Source organism: Pan paniscus, chromosome 13 (assembly GCF_029289425.2).
Source record: "Pan paniscus chromosome 13, NHGRI_mPanPan1-v2.0_pri, whole genome shotgun sequence".
NCBI lineage: Eukaryota > Metazoa > Chordata > Mammalia > Primates > Hominidae > Pan > Pan paniscus.
The window spans coordinates 132,805,398-132,829,829 of NC_073262.2; the positions used below are offsets into that span (position 1 = coordinate 132,805,398).

At 40.0% G+C, this 24,432-nt stretch overlaps 1 protein-coding gene across 8 annotated transcripts in view; it reads right to left on the reverse strand.

Moving 5' to 3' along the window:
- SP110 (SP110 nuclear body protein) overlaps positions 1-24,432 on the reverse strand; it is a 54,719-nt gene that overhangs the window by 13,009 nt on the left and 17,278 nt on the right. For 7 of the 8 annotated variants that reach the window (XM_003821851.6, XM_063595585.1, XM_008975328.4 and 4 more), the window contains 4 exons: positions 24,124-24,273; positions 22,426-22,506; positions 7,532-7,681; positions 5,115-5,183 (listed from right to left, as the gene is read on the reverse strand). In XM_003821851.6, coding sequence (XP_003821899.2) covers positions 5,115-5,183; positions 7,532-7,681; positions 22,426-22,506; positions 24,124-24,273 — 450 coding nt within the window. The remainder of the gene's footprint in view (positions 1-5,114; positions 5,184-7,531; positions 7,682-22,425; positions 22,507-24,123; positions 24,274-24,432) is intronic. The other variant, XM_034955341.3, reaches the window with a different exon arrangement.

Below are 24,432 nucleotides of genomic sequence, written 5' to 3' on the forward strand. Positions count from 1 at the left end.
AAAAAAAAAACATTTTAGTGGAACATATACGGCATCTTCAGTGAATGTGTCTTAATTTGCAAGTGAATTGGCTGTCACTGAATAGTCTTCTATTCTATAAGCATCCTGCTGATCTCTCTGTGCTGATGGAAATGTTTCTTTGCATTCATGTTGCCAGAGGAAAAAAAAATCTTCATTTATAATCTTATTTCCTGACTCAAATGAAGACTTGGGTGAGTGAGGTGGCTGGCACTGAGGGGATGGTGTCAGTCTTAATTATTTGCTGTTTCTTTTCATTTTATTGCTTCCCTGCTTCTTCCTCGATGAATAAAAGAAAACCCTGGAGAGCTTTGAACTAATTTCCCAGTTGCTCATGGAGCAGTCTGGCAACTCAGAACCCCTGGGTAGAAATCCAGAGTTTAGATTCAGGAGAAGCAGTTGCAAGAGGGTTTAAAATAAATCTCAGCAATTCCTGCTGCCTTCCCCTCCAACCTCACTATGGGTGAATTCATTAAAGAGAGACAGCAGGGGCTGTTTCTCTGGGGAGAAATGAAGGGGCTGTCCATGTCTTATGTTGAGTTACAGAGGATGTTACACCTAAAATGAATCTAGGAGAACACCTGGTCCAACTCTCTCCCTTGCCTCAAACAGTTATTGAAAGAGCTAAAGGAAAACAAATGGCAAAACAAGAGCATTGATGGAAAGAGGAAGGAACAGTATCAGTGGCGAAGAAGCCATTGATTTCTCTGGAAAGACACAAGGCAGATAGAGTGAGACTGAGAGAGGAGGGACCCTGAGAAGTGAGGATGTGATCCCCCTGACAGAACCCTACAGGATGCCTGGCCTCAGAGGAGCAGGGGCTGGCAGCAAGGCTAGGCATGGTGGTGGAGGGTAGGGGGGGTGTGGGAACTTACAGTGGGAAAAACTTTGTTTCAACAGCCAGCCCTCTTGCATGGAGTGGCCAGCTCCACCATTTGTCTGTAGACTCAACTCAGTAAATATGGAACAGCAGATGAGAGCGTGGCCTTGGGAGCCAGACTGGGGGGCAGGGAGGGGTGGGGGTGGGAGGGGCTTGTAATCCTGGCTCTGCAACTTACTAGAAGGATTACCTAAGCGTGCATTACTGTTATCAAATTTGAGTGGGAAATTTGCTGCCGCAGGTTCCTAATGTGAGGGAAAGGCAGAGCTCCAGGTGACTCTGGACAACTATTGCAAACCTTGAGGGAGATTAGCAGAGCTCTGGGGACCTTCCCTTCTACAGTTCTCTGTCTCCACAGAAATGTCTTCTCTAATTCCCTGTGGTGAATATAGCTTTAGGGAACACAAATGTCCCAAACACATTCACAAGCAGATGAGGGAGCAGGGGGTGGCTTTGGGGGCCACGGGTAGCAAGCTGATGTGCAGAGTCATGAGGACAAACATCAGTCCCTTCCTTACCCAGTGGAGGCAGGCCATCAAGTGAGGTGGGGCCTTTAGACCCGAGGACTTCCAAAGCCAACTGTCCTATGCCTGAGGGCAGCCTGTTCCTAATAGTGCTAAGTCTGGCTCAGCCTCACCTACTCATCTTACCAACCAGGCCTTGAAGGATGGAACCCTGCAGCCCCAGGAACCCGGTGGGGGATGCTTGGGGCTCTCTAACGGCAGCTGGCTTGTTTGAAAGGTGAGCTGCAGCAGTGGTGAGTTTAGGTCTCCATTAGGAAGCATGAGCAAACAATGAGGAGCCTGCTGTGAAAAGCAAGCAATTAGAGAACAGAGAGCTCAGGGAAAGGAAAAGCAAGGTGGAGAAAACTAAGAAGAAAAGCCTAATCGAGATGAGGAATAGCGGCATGGTAAAAAACGAATTCATAATCCAGAAGACCAACTCCAGGAATTCCTACAGAACATGAGGAAGGAGCACAAGGTGGAAATTATGCATGGAAAGACCACAGGCCTGGGGAGTGATTTGGGAGCTCTATGATGTATACATGAGGGGTCTGGGGAGGGGATGATTGGGGGTGGAGATGGGGCGGTGGGAGGAAAAGTGATAGTCAAGGAAACAGTAAGAGCAGCAGATGCACTGTGTCATCTATCTGCATAACAATGTGTAAGAAAGAGAAGGCAATGACTGTCCTCATTTTATAGATGAGGGACTTGGGGTCAGATGTGGAGAGAGAATTGCCGGTGGTCACCATATTACATGAGGTGGAGCTGGCACTGGAATTTACACATGCCAGACCCAGTATCTAGCGCTCTTTCCACATCATCAGAAATGCCACGAGACTGCACATCATACAAGCAACAACAACACAGATACTCTGCATTTAATGAGAAGTTACAGACAGTGCAGAAGGGAGAAGAAACTGATGCTGAGGGACAACTGTCAACGTTTGCCGGGGCTCCTGCCTCCACCAGTGTTTGAGAGTAGGTGCTTTCTAGGTTCATTTACATTTTTAGTGTAAAGGAAAAAGGGCTTGAAATTGGAACACATAGGTTGATTTTAGCTCATTCAAGTCTTTTGCCCTTTAATTGAATCTGTAAAATGGGCTGATAACACTCACTTATTATGGTAATTAAATGGCAAAATGTAGATCAAAGTGCTTTGCCAACTGTGAAGTAATGTACACATTTATATGGTTATCAGGACCACTGCATGAAGTTGTATGGGTTGTGCCCTGAGCAAGGACTCCACCTTTAAGGGGTGCTCTAATTCATATTAGAAACAGAATCAGTTTACCTGCTTAGTACCACAATCTTCCAGCAGAAGGCAGAAAAGGGTTTGGTTTCAAGAATTGGCTCTGACAGATGAGGTAGTGAATTGAGGAAGGGGCACCTTTTTCTAACTCACACACATGCATCAGATAGGCCCAGATACTGGTATTCATACTTGAAGAAGTACCAGCTGTGTGAGGCATGGGGAGCTGGACATACAGCAACACACAAGGCCCATCCACTTACTGACCTCACGTGACTTTCACGCAGTGAACAGGCTGTGCACAGATCATTCATCACAGTTAAGTGCCATGAAGACAAAATGCAGGTCTCCACAAGGGCATGTCAGGGAGACCCACCCCTACCTGCTGGAAGAGAGAATGCTTCCCTGTGGAAGTGACGTTTAAGGTGAGGCCTGAGGGCAAAGGTCTAATGTCCAGAATTTACAAGGAACTTAAACAAATTTACAAGAAAAAAACAACACCTTTAAAAAGTGGGCAAAGGACATGAACAGACACTTCTCAAAAGAAGACATTTATGCGGCCAATAAAGATATGAAAAAAAGCTCCACATTAGAGCTCCACTCCACTCTCTCCACTGAGCATTAGAGAGCTGCAAATCAAAACCACAATGAGATACCATCTCACGCCAGTCAGAATGGTGATTATTAAAAAGTTAAGAAACAACAGATGCTGGCAAGGCTATGGAGAAATAGGAACACTTTTATACTATTGGTGGGAATGTAAATTAGTTTAACCGTTGTGAAAGACCTCGAAGCAATTCCTCAAAGACCTAGAACCAGAAATACCATTTGACTCAGCAAGCAATCCCATTACTGGGTATACACCCAAAGGAATATAAATCATTCTATTATAAATATACCTGCATGTGTATGTTCACCGCAGCACTATTCACAATAGCAAAGACATGGGCTCAACCTAAATATCCATCAATTATAGACTGGATAAAGAATATGTGGTACATATACACCATGGAATACTATGCAGCCATAAAAAGGAACAAGGTCATGTCCTTTGCAGGGGCATGATTAGAGCTGGAAGCCATTATCCTCAGCAAACTAATGCAGGAACGGAAAACTAAACACCACATGTTCTCACTTATAAGTGGGAGTTAAACAATGAGAACACATGGACACAGGGAGGAGAACAGCACACATTGGGGCCTATCAGGGGAGCAGGAGGGAGAGCATCAGGATAAATAGCTAATGCATGTTGGGCTTAATACCTAGGGGATGGGTTGATAGGTGCAGCAAACCACCATGGCACACATTTACCTATGTAACAAGCCTGCACATCCTGCACATGTATCCTGGAACTTAAATATTTTTTAAAAAGGTGAGGTCTGAGGGTGTATAGCAAAGAAAGGGAGGAGGATAGGGGGATTCACTTTGGGGTTGGGTGGGTGAGCTGGGAGGCCCATGTGAGGAGGCCCTGAGCAGGAACGAGGTGGGAGCATTCAGTATCTGATGACCTATGCTGTGAGGAATCAGGCTGGTGTGACCCTAGAGACACGGGTAGGGGTGGTTTATGGGTGTTGGTGACATCCTGTGTCTTGACTGTGTGCTGGGTGTGCGGGTGCATTTTCTGTGTGTGTGAATCCATCAAGCTGTACTCTTAGGATACATGCCATTTTCTGCAAGCACATACACCAGTGCTACTCAGTGCTCCAGCCTACGATGCGACAGGGGCTTGATCAGAATCAATGCACTGCTGTCTCCACTGAGGAATCTTGCTGTGAAAACAGGGTGTTTAGCATCACAGTTGGTTTACAAGCTCCTTATTCTCGTAGACCTGCCAACCAACATGCTTGTAGATGGCACCAGTCTGGGGACCCCACCTTGGGTAGCACCTATTATACTTTGATAATGAATAAAAAGGGCCAGTGTGGCTGGCGCCTAAAAAAGGAAGAGAGGGTGACAAGAAATGATGCTGAAGAAGCGAGGTATAAAAGCAGAAGAAAAATAAATGCAAGAAGAGGAGTGGGAGGGAGAGGACAGAGACGCAAAGAGGGCCGAGGGTGCAGAGAGGCTGAAGCAAGCCCAGGGTCCCAACCAACACAGGAAAAGGAACGAGAACACTGTTAGGCTGTGCTTGAATAAGGGTTTCCTTTAATTCCTAGAATGGAAGACATAGAAGTTCATTTTAGAATTTGACTTAAAGGTTTAGTGATCATCCTTAATCATTTTTGGGTCTTTGTATAGCTCTGTGTTAAAGAATCCTTCCAAGTATGGAAATGGCCACCATGCACAAGGGGGTGGGTTAGGGTGGCAGCACTCCTGATGCACCCAATTCAGCTGGTACCCATGACGGTGGAGAACAACTTTGGAGGAGAAGGGAGAGAGAAGAAGGAGAGGGCGGGTGGAGCTTCCAGCAGAGGCCAGGGCTCTGAGGAGCCCAGTGGGGAGGCGCTGTGGCTTGCTTGCTTACCTCTTCGGTGAATATTTTTCTGAAATCTCCTTTTTGAGCTTGAACAGATATCTTTCTCCTTTTTCTTTTCTAAACACAGAATTAAGAATCACTTATAGCTACAAACATAGATTTATAAGCCTCATAGGTTAACAATCTTCAAGCATTTTTTCCTGTTTTTCTACCAGTTTGGAGAGACAAGTTACATATGAGTCCTCATGAAAAGACTTCCTTGTAGCATTGACTAAGGAAATACAGCAAGCTCATGTTAATAGGCAGAAAGGCTAAAAATACTACAGAAGCCAAATTTCCACTAATTAATATATGTCAATACATTTACTACAAATACTAGAATAAAGGGATGTACAGGAGTCCCCCCTTATCCACACGGCATTTGTTTCAAGCCCTCCAGTGGATGCCTGAAACCATGGGTAGTGCCCACCCCTGCAGATACTATGTTTCTTCAATCTGATAACCAAGACAGCTACTAAGTGACTGATGGGTGGGCTGCGTATACAGCAGGACACACTGGACCAAGGGATGATTTGCATCCCCGAGTGGGATACAGCAGGATGGTGCAAGACTTTGTCACGCTACTCAGAACAGCGCATCATTTTTAACTTATAAGTTGTTTATTTCTGGAACTTTCCATTTAATATCTTCAAACTGCAGTTGACTTCAGGTAACTGAAATCATGGATCAAAAAACTGCTTATAAAGGGGGGCTACTGTATGGCCTTATAAATATCACATAGGAAGGGCTTTTTAAGGAGGAAGTAATGGGCATAAAGCAGTGGTTAACACTGGGTGATTTTGCTCTCAGGGGATATCTGGCAATGTTTGGAAATCTATTTGTTTGTCAGGACTGGGAAGCAGGTGCTACTGGCATCTAATGGGTAGAGGCCAGAGATGTCGCTAAACATCCCATGACACACACGACAGCCTCCAAAGCAAAGAATTATTCAGTCCAAAATGTCAATAATGCCAAGATTGAGAAACTCTGGCATAAACCATACTGCTAAAGGTAAACTGATTTGTCTATCTAACTAAGCAAATGGCTCCACAACCAAAAGCTTAAGTTCAAAGACAGAAACCAAATCAGAAAAACTGTAATAATTATAACAAAAGGTTAATTTCCCTAACAGATTTAACAAAAACAATGGCCAGTCTTATAGAAAAATGGGCAAATTCAAACAGATGACCCTCAAAAGAAAAAATTCCAATGTCAAATTTATTTAAAAAACAGGTAAATTGGTAACGATAGGCTAGGTAATGCTGTGGTACTTCACGATCCTCCCAAATCTCAGTGGTTTATTACAGGTGTCAGCAAACTATGGTCTAAGGGCCAAATTGGCCTACTGCCTGTTTATGTAAATAAAGTTTTATTGGAATACAGCCATGCCCATTTGTTTACGTATTTGCCTCTGGCTGCTGTCACGCTACAAAGGCAGAGTCGAATAGTTGCATTTTCTGGTCCTTTTTGGAAAAAATTTGCCAAGCTCTGGTTTACAATGGCAAAGGTTTACTTCTCTCTCATGCTGTTTGTTCATCATAAATTAGACGAAGCTCAGCCCTACATCACTGACACTCATGGCTCCTGCAGACAGAGCAGCCTCTGTCTAGAACATCCCTGGTCTTGGGCAGAGAGAAAGAAGACAAAGGGGCTCTTAAAGCCTTGGCCTGAAAGTGGCTCTCTAACTTGGGTCCACATTTCTTTCGCTAAGTTATCACATGGGCATTCCTGAGTCCACAGGCAGGGCTGTGGACTTCTGAGGAGGTGGGGCACTGGAACACTGGAGAACCGTAACACAAGCTACCACAGCATGTTTGATCACCTGCCAAGTGAAAAGAAATTCAAAGGGAAACACCGGTGGAACATTACCCTTCACCTTTGGCCGTCATCATAGACACATCTTGTTATTTCTAGTGTTGGTGAAAGTGGAGGGAAAGGGTGTCTGTATGATGTAATGGGAGTATAAACAGACAATTTAGGCAATTTGACAACAAATATGTCCTAACTTAAAAATGCAGACTTGACCAAGCAACTTCACTTCTAGAAATGAAACATTAAAAAACAATCCTGCAAATGTGTCCACTTTGAGGATTGGTGCCACTTCCAAGACTGGGTTGGCCAGAACCAGAAAGGAGTCTCCCAAACTCAATAGAATAGTGGTGACTCTAACAACAGAAATGAAAACAGCAGACACTGGGGAGTAGTCATGTAAATCCACATGGCAAAGCCAAGGTGAACTGCACCCTGAGAACACTTCTTCCAACAACCACCATCACATCAACAGATCCGTGCTCTGTCTTCATGACCCTCTTGTCTGTACGTCTCCCTCCTTCTATTGACTTTACATATCTGTCTGACCCTGTACTGCTCCAAGAGGCCCTCCTACATTGAGCTATTCAAATAGCAGATTCCATCATTAGCCTTACCTTTCGATCTGGACTTTCGGGCACATTTAGTTCTTGCCTTTTGGACCCTCATCATGACCTCTGAGTTCCAGGTTGAGTCGTCTTTCCTTTGAGTCACCTTATCCACCACTTGGAGCTTCTCTTGGATGCCATGCCCAGGTGAGGCTGCCCCTGGACCAAATAGACTTGTGAATAGTTTAGTGAGCTCCCTTCTCATGTTCCCAGCCCCTACCCTTTCAGGAGTTATCTTGCCATTTCTCTATAATTCTCTCTTTTCTTGTGTGTATCTTTCTTCTCCCCCAGACTCATAATACTTCCTTCTATTTCTCTTTTTCAAGTCCTCATTTTGTTTAGTAATTACAGGTGTATCAATTAGAATGCAAGCTCCACTAGTGTAGGGATTTGTGTCTGTCTTGCTCACTGCTGAGTTCCCAGGACCTAGGACAGATACCTGGCCCACACCTTACACTCCACTGCTGAATGAATGTTTAATAGGCACTAAAGTTTTGAAAATATTAAATGTATTTTTCTTTTTAATTTGTTTTTATTTCAATAGCTTTTGGGGTACAAGTGGTTTTTGGTTAAATGGATGAATTATATAATGGCAAAATCTAAGACTTTAGTGCACTCTTCATCTGAGTAGTGTACATTGTACCCAATACATAGGTTTTTATTCCCCCTCCTCCCTCCCTCCCCTTTCTGAGTCTCCATAATCCGTTATATCACTCTGTATGCCTTTGAGTACTAGTATCTTAGCTCCCACTTATAAGTGAGAACATACAGTATTTGGTTTTCCATTCCATTACCTCACTTAGAATAATGGCCTCCAGCTCCATTTAAGTTGCTGCAAAAGACATTATTTCATTCTTTTTTTATGGCTGAGTAATACACCATGGTGTATATATACTACATTTTCTTTACACATTCATTGGTCAATGGGCACTGAGGTTGGTTCCCTATCTTTACAATTGTGAATTATGCAGCAATAAACATGTGTGTAGGTGTCTTCTTGATATAATGACTTATTTTCCTTTGGGTTGATACCTAGTAGTGGGGTTGCTGGATGGAATGGTAGATCTACTTTTAGTTATTTAAGAAATCTCCATACTGTTTTCCATAGAGGTTGTACTAATTTGCACTCCCACCAGCAGTGTATAAACATTCCCTTTTCACCACGTCCATGTTAACATCTATTTTTTTTTGACTTCTTAATAATGGCCATTCTTGCAGGAGTAAGGTGGTATCTCATTGTGGTTTTAATCTTCATTTCCCTGATGATTAGTGACATTGAGCATTTTTTCAGATGTTTCTTGGCCATTTGAATATCTTCTTTTGAAATATGTCTATTTATGTCATTTGCCCACTTTTTGTGGGATTTTTTTCTATAATGTTTGAGTTTCTTGTAGATGCTGGATATTAATTCTTCACTGGATGCATAATTTGCAAATATTTTCTCCCATTCTGTGGGTTGTCTGTTTACTCTGATGTTTATTTCCTTTGCTACGAAGAAGCATTTCAGTTTAATTAAGTCCCATTTATTTATTTTTGTTTTTGTTGCATTTGCTTTTGGGTTCTCAGTCATGAATTCTTTGCCTAGGCCAATGTCCAGAAGAGTTTTTCCTAGGTTTTCTTATAGAATTTTTCTGGTTTCAGGTCTTAGGTTTAAATTTTTGATCCATCTTGAGTTAATTTTTGTATAAGGTGGGAAATAGGGATCCAGTTTTATTCTTTTACATGTGGCTAACCAGTTTTCCCAGCACCATTTATTAAACACGGTGTCATTTCCCCAATTTATGTTTTTGTATGCTTTGTCAAAGATCAGTTGGTTTTAAGTATTTGGCTTTATTTCTGAGTTCTCTATTCTGTTCCATTGGTCGATGTATCTACTTTTATAACAGTATCATGCTGTTTTGGTAACTATAGCCTTGTAGTATAATTTTAAGTCTGGTAATGTGATGCCTCCAGATTTGTTCTTTTTGCTTAGGATTGCTTTGGCTTTGCAGGCTCTTTTTTGGTTCCATATGAATTTTAAGATTTTTTTTCTAGTTCTGTGAAAAATGATGTTGGTATTTGATAAGAATTGCATTCAATCTGTAGATTGCCTTGGGCAGTGTGATCATTTTCATATTGATTCTTCCAATCCATGAACATGGGATGTGTTTCTATATGTTTGTGTTATCTATGATTTCTTTCAGCAGTGTTTTGTAGTTCTCCCTGTAGAAATCTTTCATCTCCTTGGATAAGTATATTCCTAGGTATTTTATTTTATTTTGTTGAAGTTGTTTTAAAAGGGATTGAGTTCTTGATTTGATTCTCAGCTTGGTCACTGTAGGTGTATAGCAGTGCTAATTTGTGTACATTTGATTTTGTAACCTGAGACTTTACTGGATTCATTTATCAAATCTAGGAGTCTTCTGAAGGAGTCTTTAGGGTTTTCTAGGTATATGATCATAAAATCAGGGAACCTAGGTATATGATCATAAAATCAGGGAACAGTGATACTTTGATTTCTTTTCCAATTTGGATGTCATTTATTTCTTTCTCTTTTCTGATTGTTCTGGCTAGGACTTCTAGTACTATGTTGAATAGAAGTGGTGAAGGTGGGCATCCTTGTCTTGTTCCAGTTCTCCGGGGGAATGCATTAGATTTTTTCCCATTTAGTATCACATTGGCTGTGGGTTTGTCATATATGACTTTTATAACTTTGAGGTAAGCCCCTTCTATGCCTAGTTTATTGAGGATCTTTATCTAAAGGGATGCTGGATTTTATCAAATGTTTTTTCTGCATCTATTGAAATGATCTATGGTTTTTAATTCTGTTTTTGTGATGTACCACATTATTGACTTGCATGTGTTAAACCATCCCTAAATCCCTGGGATTAAATCCACTTGATCATGGTGTATTATATTTTTGATGGGCTGCTGGATTCAATCTCACTGTTTGTTATTGGTCTGTTCATGGTTTCTATTTATTCCCAATTTAATCTAGGAGGGGTGTATGTCTTCAGGAATTTATTTATTTCCTCTAGATTTTTCTAGTTTTTGTGCATAGAGGTGTTCATAGTAGTCCTGAATGATCTTTTGTATTTCTGTGGTGTCAGTTGTAATGTCTCCAGTTTCATTTCTAGTTGAGTTTATTTGAAACTTCTCTCTTTTTTTGGTTACTCTGGCTAATGTTCTATCAATATTGTTTATCTTTTCAAAGAACCAGCTTTTTGTTTAATTGATCTTTTTTATTTTTTCTTTCAATTTTATTTCATTCTGCTCTCATCTTTCTTTTTTTCTGCTAGCTTTGGGTTTCTCTAGTTCCTTGAGGCATGACATTAGGTTGTCAATTTGTGATCTTTCAGACTTTTTGATGTAGGCATTTAGTGCTATGAACTTTCCTCTTAAAAGCACTGCTTTTGCTGTATCCTAGAAGTTTTGATAATTTATGTCACTGTTACCATTCATTTCAAATAATTTTCTAATTTCCATCTTAATTTCAGTGTTAACCCATAAATCATTCAGGAGCAGATTATTTAATTTCCATTTATTTGTTATGGTTTTGAAAGTTCCTTTTGGAGTTGATTTCTAGTTTTATTCCACTGTGGTCTGAGGAGATACTTAATATAATTTCAATTTTTTTTCTTCTAAAACGCCCCCAAAATGGGATACATGTGCAGAACGTGCAGGTTTCTTACATAGGTATACATGTGCCATGGTGGCTTGCTGCACCTATTGACCCATCCTCTAAGTTCCCTCCCCTCACCACCCACATCCCAACAGGCCTTGGTGTGTGTTGTTCCCCTCTCTGTGTCCATGTGTTCTCAACGATCAACTCCCACTTATGAGTGAGAACATGCGGTGTTTGGTTTTCTGTTCCTGTGTTACTTTGCTAAGGATGATGGGTTCCAGCTTCATCCATGTACCTGCAAAGGACACGATCTCATTACTTTTTATGGCTGCCTAGTGTTCCATGATGTATATGTACCACATATTCTTTATCCAGTCTAAATGCTGGATTCTTTATCCAGCATCTGGGTTGGTTCCACGTCTTTGCTATTGTAAATACTGCTGCGATAAACATACATGTGCATGTGTCTTTACAGTAGAATGATTTATATTCCTTTGGATATATACCCAGTAATGGGATTGCTGTGTCAAATGGTATTTCTGGTTCTACATCCTTGAGGAATCACCACACTGTCTTCCACAATGGTTGAACTAATTTACACTCCCACCAACAGTGTAAAAGTATTCCTATTTCTCCATAGCCTCACCAGCATGTATTATTTTCTGACTTCTTAATAATTGTCATTCTGACTGGCATGAGACGGTCTCTCATTGCAGTTTTGATTTGCATTTCTCTGATGATCAGTGATGTTGAGCGTTTTTCCATATGTTTGTTGGCTATGTAAATTTTTTTTTTTTTGAGAAGTGTCTGTTCACATCCTTTGCCCATTTTTTGATGGGGTTGTTTGTTTTTTTCTTGTAAATATGTTTAAGTTCCTTGTAAATTCTGGATATTAAACCTTTATCAGATGGGTGGATTGCAAAATTTTTCTCCCATTCTGTAGGTTGCCTGTTCACTCTATTTCTAGTTTCTTTTGCTGTGCAGTAGCTGTTTAGTTTAATTAATTCCCATTTGTCAATTTTGGCTTTTGTTGTAATAGCTTTTGGCTTTTTTATCATGAAGACTTTGCCCATGCCTATGTCTTGAATGATATTGCTTCAGTTTTCTTCTAGGGTTTTTATGGTTTTGGGTTTTACATTTAAATCTTTAATCCATCTTGAGTTATTTTTTGTATAAGATGTGATGAAGGGGTCCAGTTTCAGTTTTCTGCATATGGATAGCCAGTTTTCCTGGCACCATTTATTAAATGGGGAATCCTTTTGCCATTGCTTGTTTTTGTCAGGTTTGTTGAAGAACAGATGGTTGTAGATGTGTCATGTAATTTCTGAGGTCTCTGTTCTGCTCCATGGTCTATATGTCTGTTTTGGTACTGGTACCATGCTGTTTTGGTTACTGTAGCCTTGTCGTATTGTTTGAAGTCAGGTAGTGGGATGCATCCAGTTTTGTTCTTTTTGCTTAGGATTGTCCTAGCTATATGGGATATTCTTTGATTCCATATGAAATTTAAAATAGTTTTTTTTTCTAATTCTGTGAAGAATGTAGAGACAATATACCAGAATCTCTGGGACACAGCTAAAGCAGTGTTAAGAGGAAAACTTGTAGCACTAAATGCCCACATCAGGAAGCTAGAAAGATCTCAAATGGACACCCTAACATCACAATTAAAAGAGCTAGAGAGGCAAGAGCAAGCTAATCCAAAAGCTAGCAGAAGACAAGAAATAAGTAAGATTAGAGAAAAATTGAAGGAGATAGAGACACAAAAAACCCTCAAAAAATCAACAAATCCAGGAGCTGATTTTTTGAAAAAATTAACAAAATAGATCACTAGCCATATTAATAAAGAAGAGAGAGAAGAATCAAATAGACAGAATAAAAATGATAAGAGGGAATATCATCACTGATCCCACAGAAATACAAACTACCATCAGAGAATACTATAAACACCTCTACACAAATGAACTAGAAAATCTAGAAGAAATGGATAAATTCCTGGACACATACACCCTACCAAGACTAAACCAGGAAGAAGTTGAATCCCTGAATAGACCAATAACAAACTCTGAAATTGAGGCAGTAATTAATAGCCTACCAACAACACAAAACCCAGGACCAGATGGATTCACAGCTGAATTCTACCAGAAATACAAAGAGGAGCTGGTACCATTACTTCTGAAACTATTCCAAACAATTGAAAAGGAGGGAACTCCTCCTTAACTCATTTTATGAAGCCAGCATCATCCTGATACCAAAACTGGGAAGAGACACGACAAAAAAAAGAAAATTTCAGGCCAATATCTCTGATGAACATCGATACGAAAATCCTCAATAAAATAATGGCAAGCCGAATCCAGCAGCACATCAAAAAACTTATTCACCATGATCAAGTCGGTTTCATCTCTGAGATGCAAGGTTGGTTCAACGTACATAAATCAATAAGCATAATCCATCACATAAACAGAACCAAGACAAAAACCACATGATTATCTTGATAGATGCAGAAAAGGCCTTTGATAAAATTCTACATCCCTTCATGTTAAAAACTCTCAATAAACTAGGTATTGATGGAACATATCTCAAAATAATAAGAGCTATTTATGACAAACCCACAGCCAATATCCTATAAAATGGGCAAAAGCTGGAAGCATTCCCTTTGAAAACCAGTACAAGACAAGGATGCCCTCTCTCACCATTCCTATTCAACATAGTATTAGAAGTTCTGACCAGGGCAATCAGGCAAGAGAAAGAAATAAAGCGTATTCAAATAGGAAGAGAGGAAGTCAAGCAGTTTCTGTTTGCAGATGACATGATTATATACTTAGAAAACCCCATCATCTCAGCCCAAAAACTTCTTGAACTGATAAAACTTCAACAAAATCTCAGGATACAAAATCAATGTGCGAAAATCACAAGCATGCCTTTACACCAACAATAGGCAAGCAGAGAGCCAAATCATGATGAACTATCATTCACAATCACTACAAAGAGAATAAAATACCTAGGAATACAGCTAACAGAGGATGGGAAGGACCTCTTCAAGGAGAACTACAAACCACTCCTCAAGGAAATAAGAGAGGACGCAAATGGAAAAACATTCCATCTTCATGGATAAGAAGAATCAATATCTTGGAAATGGCCATACTGCCCAAAGTAATTTATAGATTCAATGTTATTCCCATCAAAATATAATTTCAATTTATAAAAATTTATTGAGACCTGTTTTGTGGCTATCATATGGTCTATCTTGGAGAATGTTCCATGTGCTGATGAGAAGAATGTAATCTTCTGTAAATATCTATTAGGTCCATTTGTTCTAGAGTGTAGTTTACATCTATTGTTTCTTTGTTGACTTTCTGTCTCAATGATCTCTCTGGTGCTGACAGTGGAATATGGAAGTTCCCCACTATTATTGTGTTGTTGTCTTATCTCTTTTCTTAGGTCTAGTAGTAAATGTCTTATGAATCTGGGAGCTCCAGTGTTAGCTACATCTAAATTTAGGATTGTAATATCTTCCTGTTAGATTGATCCTTTTATCATTATATAATGACCTTCTTTGCCTTTTCTTACTGTTGTTGCTTTAAAGTCTGTTTTATCTGATATGAGAAAAACTACTCCTGTTTACTTTTGGTTTCCATTTGCATGGAATATCTTTTTTCACCCTTATACCTTGAATTTATATGGGTCCTTGTGTGTTAAGTGAGTCTCTTGAAGATAGCAGATATTTGGTTTGTGATTTTGTATCCGTTCTGCTAATCTGTATCTTTTAAGTGGAGCATTTAGGCCGACTTATGTTGGACATTAATATCAAGAGGTGAGGTACTGTTTCAGTCATCATGTTAATTGTTACCTACATACGTTGTTTTCTTCATTGTGTTATTGTTTTATAGACCTTGTGAGTTTTATGCTTTCAAGAGTTTGTATTCTGGTGCATATCAGTCTTTTGTTTCAAGAGTTAGAACTCCTTTTGGCATTTCTTATAAAGCTGGTCTGGTAGTGACAAATGCCCTCAGCATTTGTTTGTCTAAAAATGACTTTATTTCTCCTTCATTCATAAAACTTAGTTTTGCCAGATACAAAATTCTTGGCTGAGAGTTATTCTGTTTAAGGAGACTAAAGATAAGACTCCAATCCCTTCCAGCTTGTAAGGTTTCTGCTGAGGAATCACGTATTTTTCATCCTTGCAAATAGTAAAGATTTCCCTGACTATTACATCAATAGGTTTCAGGGGGAGGGCAGATGCTTGCTGCAATTGAGAAGCCACTGCTCAGCTGGGGCCATTTTGGCAAGCTTAGACAAAATCTTGAAGCACAATATTTGTTGGGAGCAAAGAGGAATTTATAAATTCCAAAAGTTACCCGTACCTATCAAAAGAAAACTTTGGAGGTCTGAATGTCAAGCTTTCCTATAAGTCATTGGTAGTGAACACTCAGCAAATGACAGAGAGTATGTTTCCTCCAGCCTAGGGAGGCAGTGGGGTGGGGAACTAGGAAGAAGAGGCCAGGGAGGGGAAGTGCAAGCAGACAGATATGACTTTCCTTCCAGGCCAAACCCCAAGATTGAGGCATGCTGGGAACAAGCAGAAAAATTAGAGGGATTTCCAAAGCAGTGAGCCTCATGTCCTAATTCATGTTTGGGAGCTGGGACAAGATCCCTTCCCAGGCTGGCTCCCATAAAGGTACAGAATCCAAGAGAATCCCCACTGACTGGCACATCTTAGGCCCTTTGTAAATAATTTTGAGTAAAAGAATAAAGAAAAAGGGGCCAGGTGCAGTGGCTCACACCTGTATCCCAGAACTTTGGGAGGCTAGGGCAAGAGGATCACTTGAGGCCAGGATTTCAAGACCAGCCTGGACAACATAGCAAGACCTGGTCTATACAAAAAATTTACAAAATAAATTAAAAAAGGAAAAAGGGAAAAAGAAAGGAACAGAGAAAGGGAAGAGGGAGAGAATAGAGAGGAGAAAAAGAAAAGTGGGATGAAGCAGAGGAACCAGAAAAATGCAGCTTTTTTGTTTCTTATTCTGCAAGTAACACAGTTTGCGCACTGGAGTAGACACATGCATGCAGGCATGCAAGCAAGCATGGGTTGACTGAGGTAGTTCTGAACACCCTATGACTCCAAATCTAATCCAGTTTGGAACTGAAAGTCTGAATCCTGCTTGGGGATTTAGGTTTCTTGTGTCTATTCTTCTGGGCTCTGACTCTAGACAGGAAACAATTCTAATCTCAAAATTGTCTGATGCCTCATGTCCACCTCAACCCCATTCCCTCCCTATGATAAGAGAAAAGAAGACTAGGTATAAACCAAGTTGGTGTTAGGTTTGCTCTTCCTTTGTGGGGGAGTCTACTGATGGGGTGGCCTAGGGGACAAGGTTGGGGCTGGCTGTGCTCCAGGCACATGTGGCTGGAGAGGAGGTCATGCCAGCTGGTCAGGTGAGGGGCCTGATAAACACCAAGGGAGTAACACTTCACTTTTCTTTCTTACGTCTTGGGCATTTTTTTTTTCTGTTTTCTTTTTGAAATTGACTGGCCATATTCTTTTCTCCTTTTTTCTAAAAAAGAAAAAACCCACATCTTTTATGGCCACAAATATTGATCTACAAACCTGCAATGTCATTACTTTTTTAAGTAATTTTTTTCCTGTTTTCCCTGACTTTGAGAAGGCAAGAAAACCACGTGACGTATGTGAAAAAAGTACTCCATTTTAGCTGGAAATTGAATTTGGGGATTGAATAAAGATGGATCAGGAATATACTAGAGAACTAACATTTAATATATGTCATTAAAAAAATTTTTTTGGGACAGAGTCTTGTTCTGTTATGCAGGCTGGAGTGCAGTGGCATAATCTCAGCTCACTGCAATCTCCACCTCCTGGGTTCAAGTGATTATCGCACCTCAGCCTCCTAAGTAGCTGGCATAACAGGTATGCACCCCCAGGCTAACTTTTGTATTTTTAGTAGAGACGGGGTTTCACCATGTTGGCCAGGCTGGTCTTGAACTCCTGGCCTCAAGTGATCCTCCTGCCTCAGCCTCCCAAGGTGGTGGGATTACAGGCATGAGCCAGCATGCCTTATTAATTTTAAAATTAATAAGCAGTTTTTCAAGACTAGAAAAAGATTGTTATAAACCATGGATATTAAAAGGTTTCCTAGCCAAAATTCAGGGCCAGAAATTATACAGTTACGAGATAAACAGATTTGAATGTTTAAAAAATTAAAAATACACAGAAGGAGCAGGACTGAAAAAAACTGTTCACAGTTCAAAAAACACCCCGACACTATTAAAGCAAAAACAATATTTAAATATACATGGCATATAGAAGGTTAATATCCTTATTAGATAAAGCAAAAGATGAATGGTAATCTAGGAAAATAAGCAAAAAACATAAGTGAAAAATGCTCAAGGAGGAAATGAAGATGACAGATTTATTTAGAAATCATCTCTATATTACTAATAATCAAAGAAACTCATTGTTTGGATGTTAAGGATACCTAAACATTTAAAAAGTTTTATTACATCCAGCATTGAGGATGTAGGAAATGAATACTTATATATTGTTAAAGGGAATATAAATCATTATGGTTTCTGGACAGCAAATTGGTAACATGTACAATTAAGATATAGATTCTAACCAAGTAAGCTTGTGTTTAAGAATCAATTCTAAGGAAATTATTGGACAAGTGTGCAAAGATACAAATACACACAAACCTGATTTCTATTTTCATATAAAAATAAGAAATAAACTGTACACTAGTAGGTGATTATTTAAACAAATTGCGGTGAATCATACGTAACATGCCATGCAGTTAAAAAAATAGATAACATTGATACAGAGATGATACACAATGAAAAAAGTGATTTATAGAATAGACTGTATAGTATGAGCTTATATATAAAAAGAAAAATGTATGCATACTTATACAAAAATAAAGTGGGGGAAGCAGATTAAATAGATGTTTAACTTTATGATTTATAATTTTCTTTTTTTAAAAATTTTATTATTATATTTTAAGTTTTAGGGTACATGTGCACAATGTGCAGGTTTGTTACATATGTATACATGTGCCATGTTGGTATGCTGCACCCATTAACTCGTCATTTAGCATTAGGTATATCTCCTAATGCTATCCCTCCCTCCTCCCCCCACCCCACAACAGTCCTCGGAGTGTGATGTTCCCCTTCCTGTGTCCATGTGTTCTCATTGTTCAATTCCCACCTATGAGTGAGAACATGCAGTGTTTGGTTTTTTTGTCCTTGCAATAGTTTGCAGAGAATGATGGTTTCCAGTTTCATCCATGTCCCTACAAAGGACATGAACTCATCATTTTTTATGGCTGCATAGTATTGCATGGTGTATATGTGCCACATTTTCTTAATCCAGTCTATTGTTGTTGGACATTTGGGTTGGTTCCAAGTCTTTGCTATTGTGAATAGTGCCGCAATAAATGTACATGTGCATGTGTCTTTATAGCAGCATGATTTATAATCCTTTGGGTATATACCCAGTAATGGGATGGCTGGGTCAAATGGTATTTCTAGTTCTAGATCCCTGAGGAATTGCCACACTGACTTCCACAATGGTTGAACCAGTTTACAGTCCCACCAACAGTGTAAAAGTGTTCCTATTTCTCCACATCCTCTCCAGCACCTGTTGTTTCCTGACTTTTTAATGATTGCCATTCTAACTGGTGTGAGATGGTATCTCATTGTGGTTTTGATTTGCATTTCTCTGATGGCCAGTGATGATGAGCATTTTTTCACGTGTTTTTTGGCTGCATAAATGTCTTCTTTCGAGAAGTGTCTGTTCATATCCTTCGCCCACTTTTTGATGGGGTTGTTTGTTTTTTTCTTGTAAATTTGTTTGAGTTAATTGTAGATTCTGGATATTAGCCTTTTGTCAGATGAGTAGGTTGCGAAAATTTTCTCCCATTTTGTAGGTTGCCTGTTCACTCTGATGGTAGTTTCTTTTGCTGTGCAGAAGCTCTTTAGTTTAATTAGATCCCATTTGTCAATTTTGGCTTTTGTTGCCATTGCTTTTGGTGTTTTAGACATGAAGTCCTTGCCCATGCCTATGTCCTGAATGGTATTGCCTAGGTTTTCTTCTAGGGTTTTTATGGTTTTAGGTCTAACATGTAAGTCTTTAATCCATCTTGAATTAATTTTTGTATAAGGTGTAAGGAAGGGATCCAGTTTCAGCTTTCTTCATATGGCTAGCCAGTTTTCCCAGCACCATTTATTACATAGGGAATCCTTTCCCCATATAATTTTCTTTTTCTTTGTTTTGAGACAGGGTCTTACTACATTGTCAAGCTGGTTTCAAACTCCTGGGCTCAAGCAATTCTCCCACGTTGGCCTCCAAAAGTGCTGGGATTACAGGTGTGAGCTACCATGCCTAGCCTGATTTACAATTTTCTGCACTGAAGATTTTATTAGGAATATTGTATCACACAGGACAGGGTAGGCTGTGCCGCAGTAACAAATGAAACCAAATTTTGGTGGCTTAACATTGAAAAGTGTTTTTCTCTATCACATGAAGTTCTCTGTAGGACAACAGACCCTCTGTAGGACTGGAAGTCCTCTGTAGGGCCCTCCAGGGCTGCTGTCCTCTATGTGGTAGGTCATGCTGCTTTGGCCTTCTGGCGCCTCCCTCTTCGACACACTTCCACAGGCAGGAAAAGAATGTGGAGAGCTGCAACGGGCTCTCACATGCTGTGACCCAGAAGTGACACCCATCTCTCTGGCTTATTTGCCAGAGCTAGTATAGCAGAGCTGCCTCCTGCAAGGAGGATGATAATGGAGCTTTCCAAGTGTCTGGGAAGGGGAGAAGAATTGGAACTAGAGGAGGGCAGTCATAATGCCCACTATAAACATGGGCAGGGTGAGCACTGCTAGTTGTTCCTCTTTCTCTGGTCTCCCTTTTTCTTTAGTAATAAAGCCCCTGATTCTGAGCCCCTTATTCTTATAGATTAAAGATTACATTTCCCAGCCTCCTTTGAAGTCAGGTGTGGCCATGCAACCAGTCCTGGCAATAAAATGATAGAATTTTTTTTTTTTCTTTTTTGAGATGGAGTCTCGCTCTGTTGCCCAGGCTGGAGTGCAGTGGCATGATCTTGGCTCACTGCAACCTCTGCCTCCCGGATTCAAGCAATTCTCCTGTCTCAGCCTCCTGAGTAGCTGGGATTACAGGTGCACACCACCAGGCCCAGCTAATTTTTTTTGTATTTTTAGCAGAGATGGGGGTTTCACCATGTTGGCCAGACTGGTCTTGAACTTCCAACCTGAAGTGATCCACTCACCTCGACCTCCCAATAGCAAATTATTAATGATAGCAAATTACTATCTGTGACCGGAAGCATTTAGCACACCTTCAGTGGAGGAGGTGTGCCCTTCTTTGACTTTGCCATTTTCTCTTTAGCTGGAACATAGACATGCTGGCTGGACGTCAATGAAGGGGATGCCACATGCTGAGGATGATGGAGCAACAAGCAAGAATAAGCCCAGGACCCTACAGTGTATGACACCAGCTCTTGACCACCTACCTCTCTTGCTTTAGCTACTATTATTATTATTTTTTTTTTTTAGTGGGGTGAGGTTTGCTGTCACACACAGCAACATAATCCTCTTTTTTTTTTTTTTTTTTTTTTTTGAGACAGAGTCTCACTCTGTCACCTAGGCTAGAGTGTAGTGGTGTGATCTTGGCTCGCTGCAACCTCTGCCTCCTGGGTTCAAGCGATTCTCCTTCCTCAGCCTCCCATGTAGCTGGGATTACAGGTGCCCACCACCATGCCTGGCTAGTTTTTGTATTTTTAGTAGAGACAGGGTTTCATCATGCTGGCCAGGCTGGTCTCGAACTCCTGGCCTCAAGTGATCCACCTACCTCAGCTTCCCAAAGTGCTGGGATTATAGGCATGAGCCACTGTGCTGGGCCAGCAAAATAATCCTAATGGTGACAGCACACTGCTTTTAGAAAAGTCCAGGAACTTTTCTATGTTGAAAAAAAGTGAAATCATGATTTTAAAAACCATAACGCTTTTTCTGGCTTGGATGTCTTTTATGGCCTAGAATGGCATAATAACAGTAAGGTAACATCAATCCACACCACAGAGACCAAATAGTTTCTTCTTCACACTTATGCTCTGCCCTGGGAGATTTTCCCAGAGAGAGTTTATTTCTATTATCCATAGGACCTTGGAAGTAATGAGAAAGTAATTTTTGAATAAGCAGTTTTCTATTTTGGGCAATAGTGAATTGACAAAGGTTTGACAGTATTCTTTCTGCCCCTTCCTTTCTATGGAGAACGATGGCTCCTGGAAAGAGTTCCTGGGGACCAGGTTGTTAATCCGGTGGCAGCCAGCCCTTACCCAGGGGATCCTGAAAAAAATCCATTAATCCTTTCCATGTCTTAATTTCCTCATCTGCTAAATTGGAATAGGTCATTCAATCTTCTCCAAGGGTGGTTGTGAAAATAAAATAAAATTATCCATGAGAAAAGTTGAAATACTACTAGATAAGCCAGTGCAATATAGGAGAAACTGTTAAAATGATAATTTAGATTTTAAGGTGGTAAAATTTAATCCATTTTTCCTCACAATAATTAGATATTTGTTGTTTGAAAATCACATTTGTCATGTGAGAGTTCTGTGATTTTTGTGACAATGACCATATCACCAGCAAACAGACGAATATCCAGCTGTTTTTTCCCCTCTAAGGATAGTGGTATCAACTTACTCCAGAAATGTGAATAATGGTAGCGATGGTGAGGGGTGAATTAACATGCACAATTTTACCAGCACATGCCCACAACTCCACCAGTTGTACATGCTCAGTCATAGTGTCACATGTGTGTTTTAATGAGCTTTTCGCTTCTCAATTTTCTCAGAAAGGCCACGTGAGAAATATGGAGATTGGAATTCTAGGAAAAAGCTTGATCCATGGGTTGGATCAAGCTGCACTTTGGACAAGCTGTACTTTCAGTATAGTACCATGAATATACTTAGGACACTCATTCTCAGTAACGGTGATATTGCTGCCAGTAGTGGAAAAACTCATTCTTGAGTGCTGAGAAAAATCTTATATAGTGCAGATATACATACATACATATGGACACATTACATAAAATGGACATATATTTGTAGTAGTAAATATCATGGGAAGGGTCTTGATTAAGAAAAAAAATCCAGAAGGGCTCTCTAGCACAGTAATAATGAAAAAAAAAGTTAAGAAATATTGCCTCAGTGTAAAACAGCTCTGAATTTAGATTCCTGGTGACTGTACTCTGAGACCAGCAATCTCCAAGTTTTACCTTGTGTGACCCTTCGTGGTGTACTAGGCGTCTTCTGGGACCTCTTTCCTTCATTCATTTCCGAAGTGCCATCAATGATCTCTGGAAAATGAAAGATCTTAGTAAATGCCCCTTGGGAAACTCCATGGAGAATCTCCCAGAGACCCAGGAAGGCCCTTGCACACTCTGAAGTTGAGTCTTGGAGGCTCCAGGTCTTACCCTCCTAACAATGCACCTACCAAGAGATTTGGTGCTGCTCATGACACTGTGCCTGTCTGCCACTCAGGGGAGGAGCAGACCACAGTTGGTTAGCAGTGGTTACTCTACCAATGGAGACATCCACAGTGGGGTGCAGCCATCTGAACCCCTTGGCCAGAGTCTCTCAAAGTAAGGTCTGTGAGCCCCTAGGGGGTCTGTCAAACCATTTCAGAAAATTTGCAAGGTCAAAATTGTTTTCATAATATGATGTTATTTGCCTTTTTCACTATTTCAACCTTTGTACAGATTGAGCAAGAGCAATGGCAGATAAAACTGCTGGTGCCTTAAGACACATCAAAGCAGTGTCCCCAAATCTCAGCAGGAATCACTGCATCCTTTATTGCCACCTACTCACTGTACCAAAAAAATAAATAAATAAAAGCAAGATTCACTTGAGAATGTTCTTGGTGAGCCAGTAAAAATTATTAATTTTATTAAATTTCTACCCTTGAGTACATATCTGACATCTTAATATTCTATGTGAAAAACTGAAGAGCACATATAAAGCACTTCTATTGCATCCTGAAGTACCACAGTGGCCTCAAGAAAACACTTGTGTGATTGAGATACAAGTTCACTGTATAATTCCAAATGTATATTTTCCAAACAGCTGTACTATTATAAAATCTTGCAGTAGTAGAAGGTCCATTCAAAATGCAAGGTGGATTAATGTATTTTATTGTAACAGAGTATGAAGTTAATTGATATGGTTTCAAATTTTACATTACAACTAATATTTAAGAAACTATCACTTGTTGAGTGTTGGTGTAGTATTAAAGGTGAATATCCACAGATATCTCAAAAGACTGTTAAATTACCTCACCCTTTTAAACTAGATATCTGTGTAAGGCCAGATTTTCTTTCTATCCTCCAGTCAAAGCAACATATCACAACTGAATGCAGAAACAGTTATAGGAATCCAGCTGTCTTTTTATAAAGCTCACTCACAATCAAAGAGATTTGCACAAACATAAAATGATGTCACTCTTTTCACTAATTTTTTTTTGTTTTAGAAAATATATTTACTTTTCATAAAATAATGCTGTTTATGTTAATAGGCAATTGGTTTATTATTGTTACTTTTACATGAATTAATATTTAAAAATTATTAGTTTTAATTTCTAATCAAGTACATGTAGATAGACATAAACAACATAAACAGAAGCTCCTTAGGGTCCTCAATAATTTTTGAGAGCATAAAGGAGCCCTGAGACCAAAAAATTTGAGAGCTGCTGCCCCAGGCCACAGCTGTCCCTGTGAACATGTCTGTTTCTTCCACAAAACTTTTCAGATGCAACAGATGCTTGCTCTCTTTGTCCCTCTTGTTATACCCCCATCCTCATTCTCTGTACTTTTTCCTTTTACTATTGACTTTACATATCTGCTTAACTCTGTACCTGCTTCCGGAGAGACCCTCCCACACTGAGCCATTCAAATGGCAGATTCCATCATCAGCCTTACCCTCTGATCTGGACTTTCGGGCACATTCAGTTCTCGCCTTTTGGGCCCTTGTCTCTACCGTGGAGTTACAAGTTGAGTCATCTTTCTTTTGAGGAACCTGATCCACCCTTTTGAGCTTCTTTTGGATTCCGTGTCTAGATGAGGCTGTCCCTGGACCAAATAATGACTTGTTAATAGTTTAAATTGGGGTCTTCAGTGAGCCTCCTACAGTCCCAATCAGTGACTTCCCTTCTCATGCCCCTAACTCCCACCCTTTCAGATCTCTGTACCCCTGTACCTCACTTTTCTCCTGCTATTTCTCTATAATTA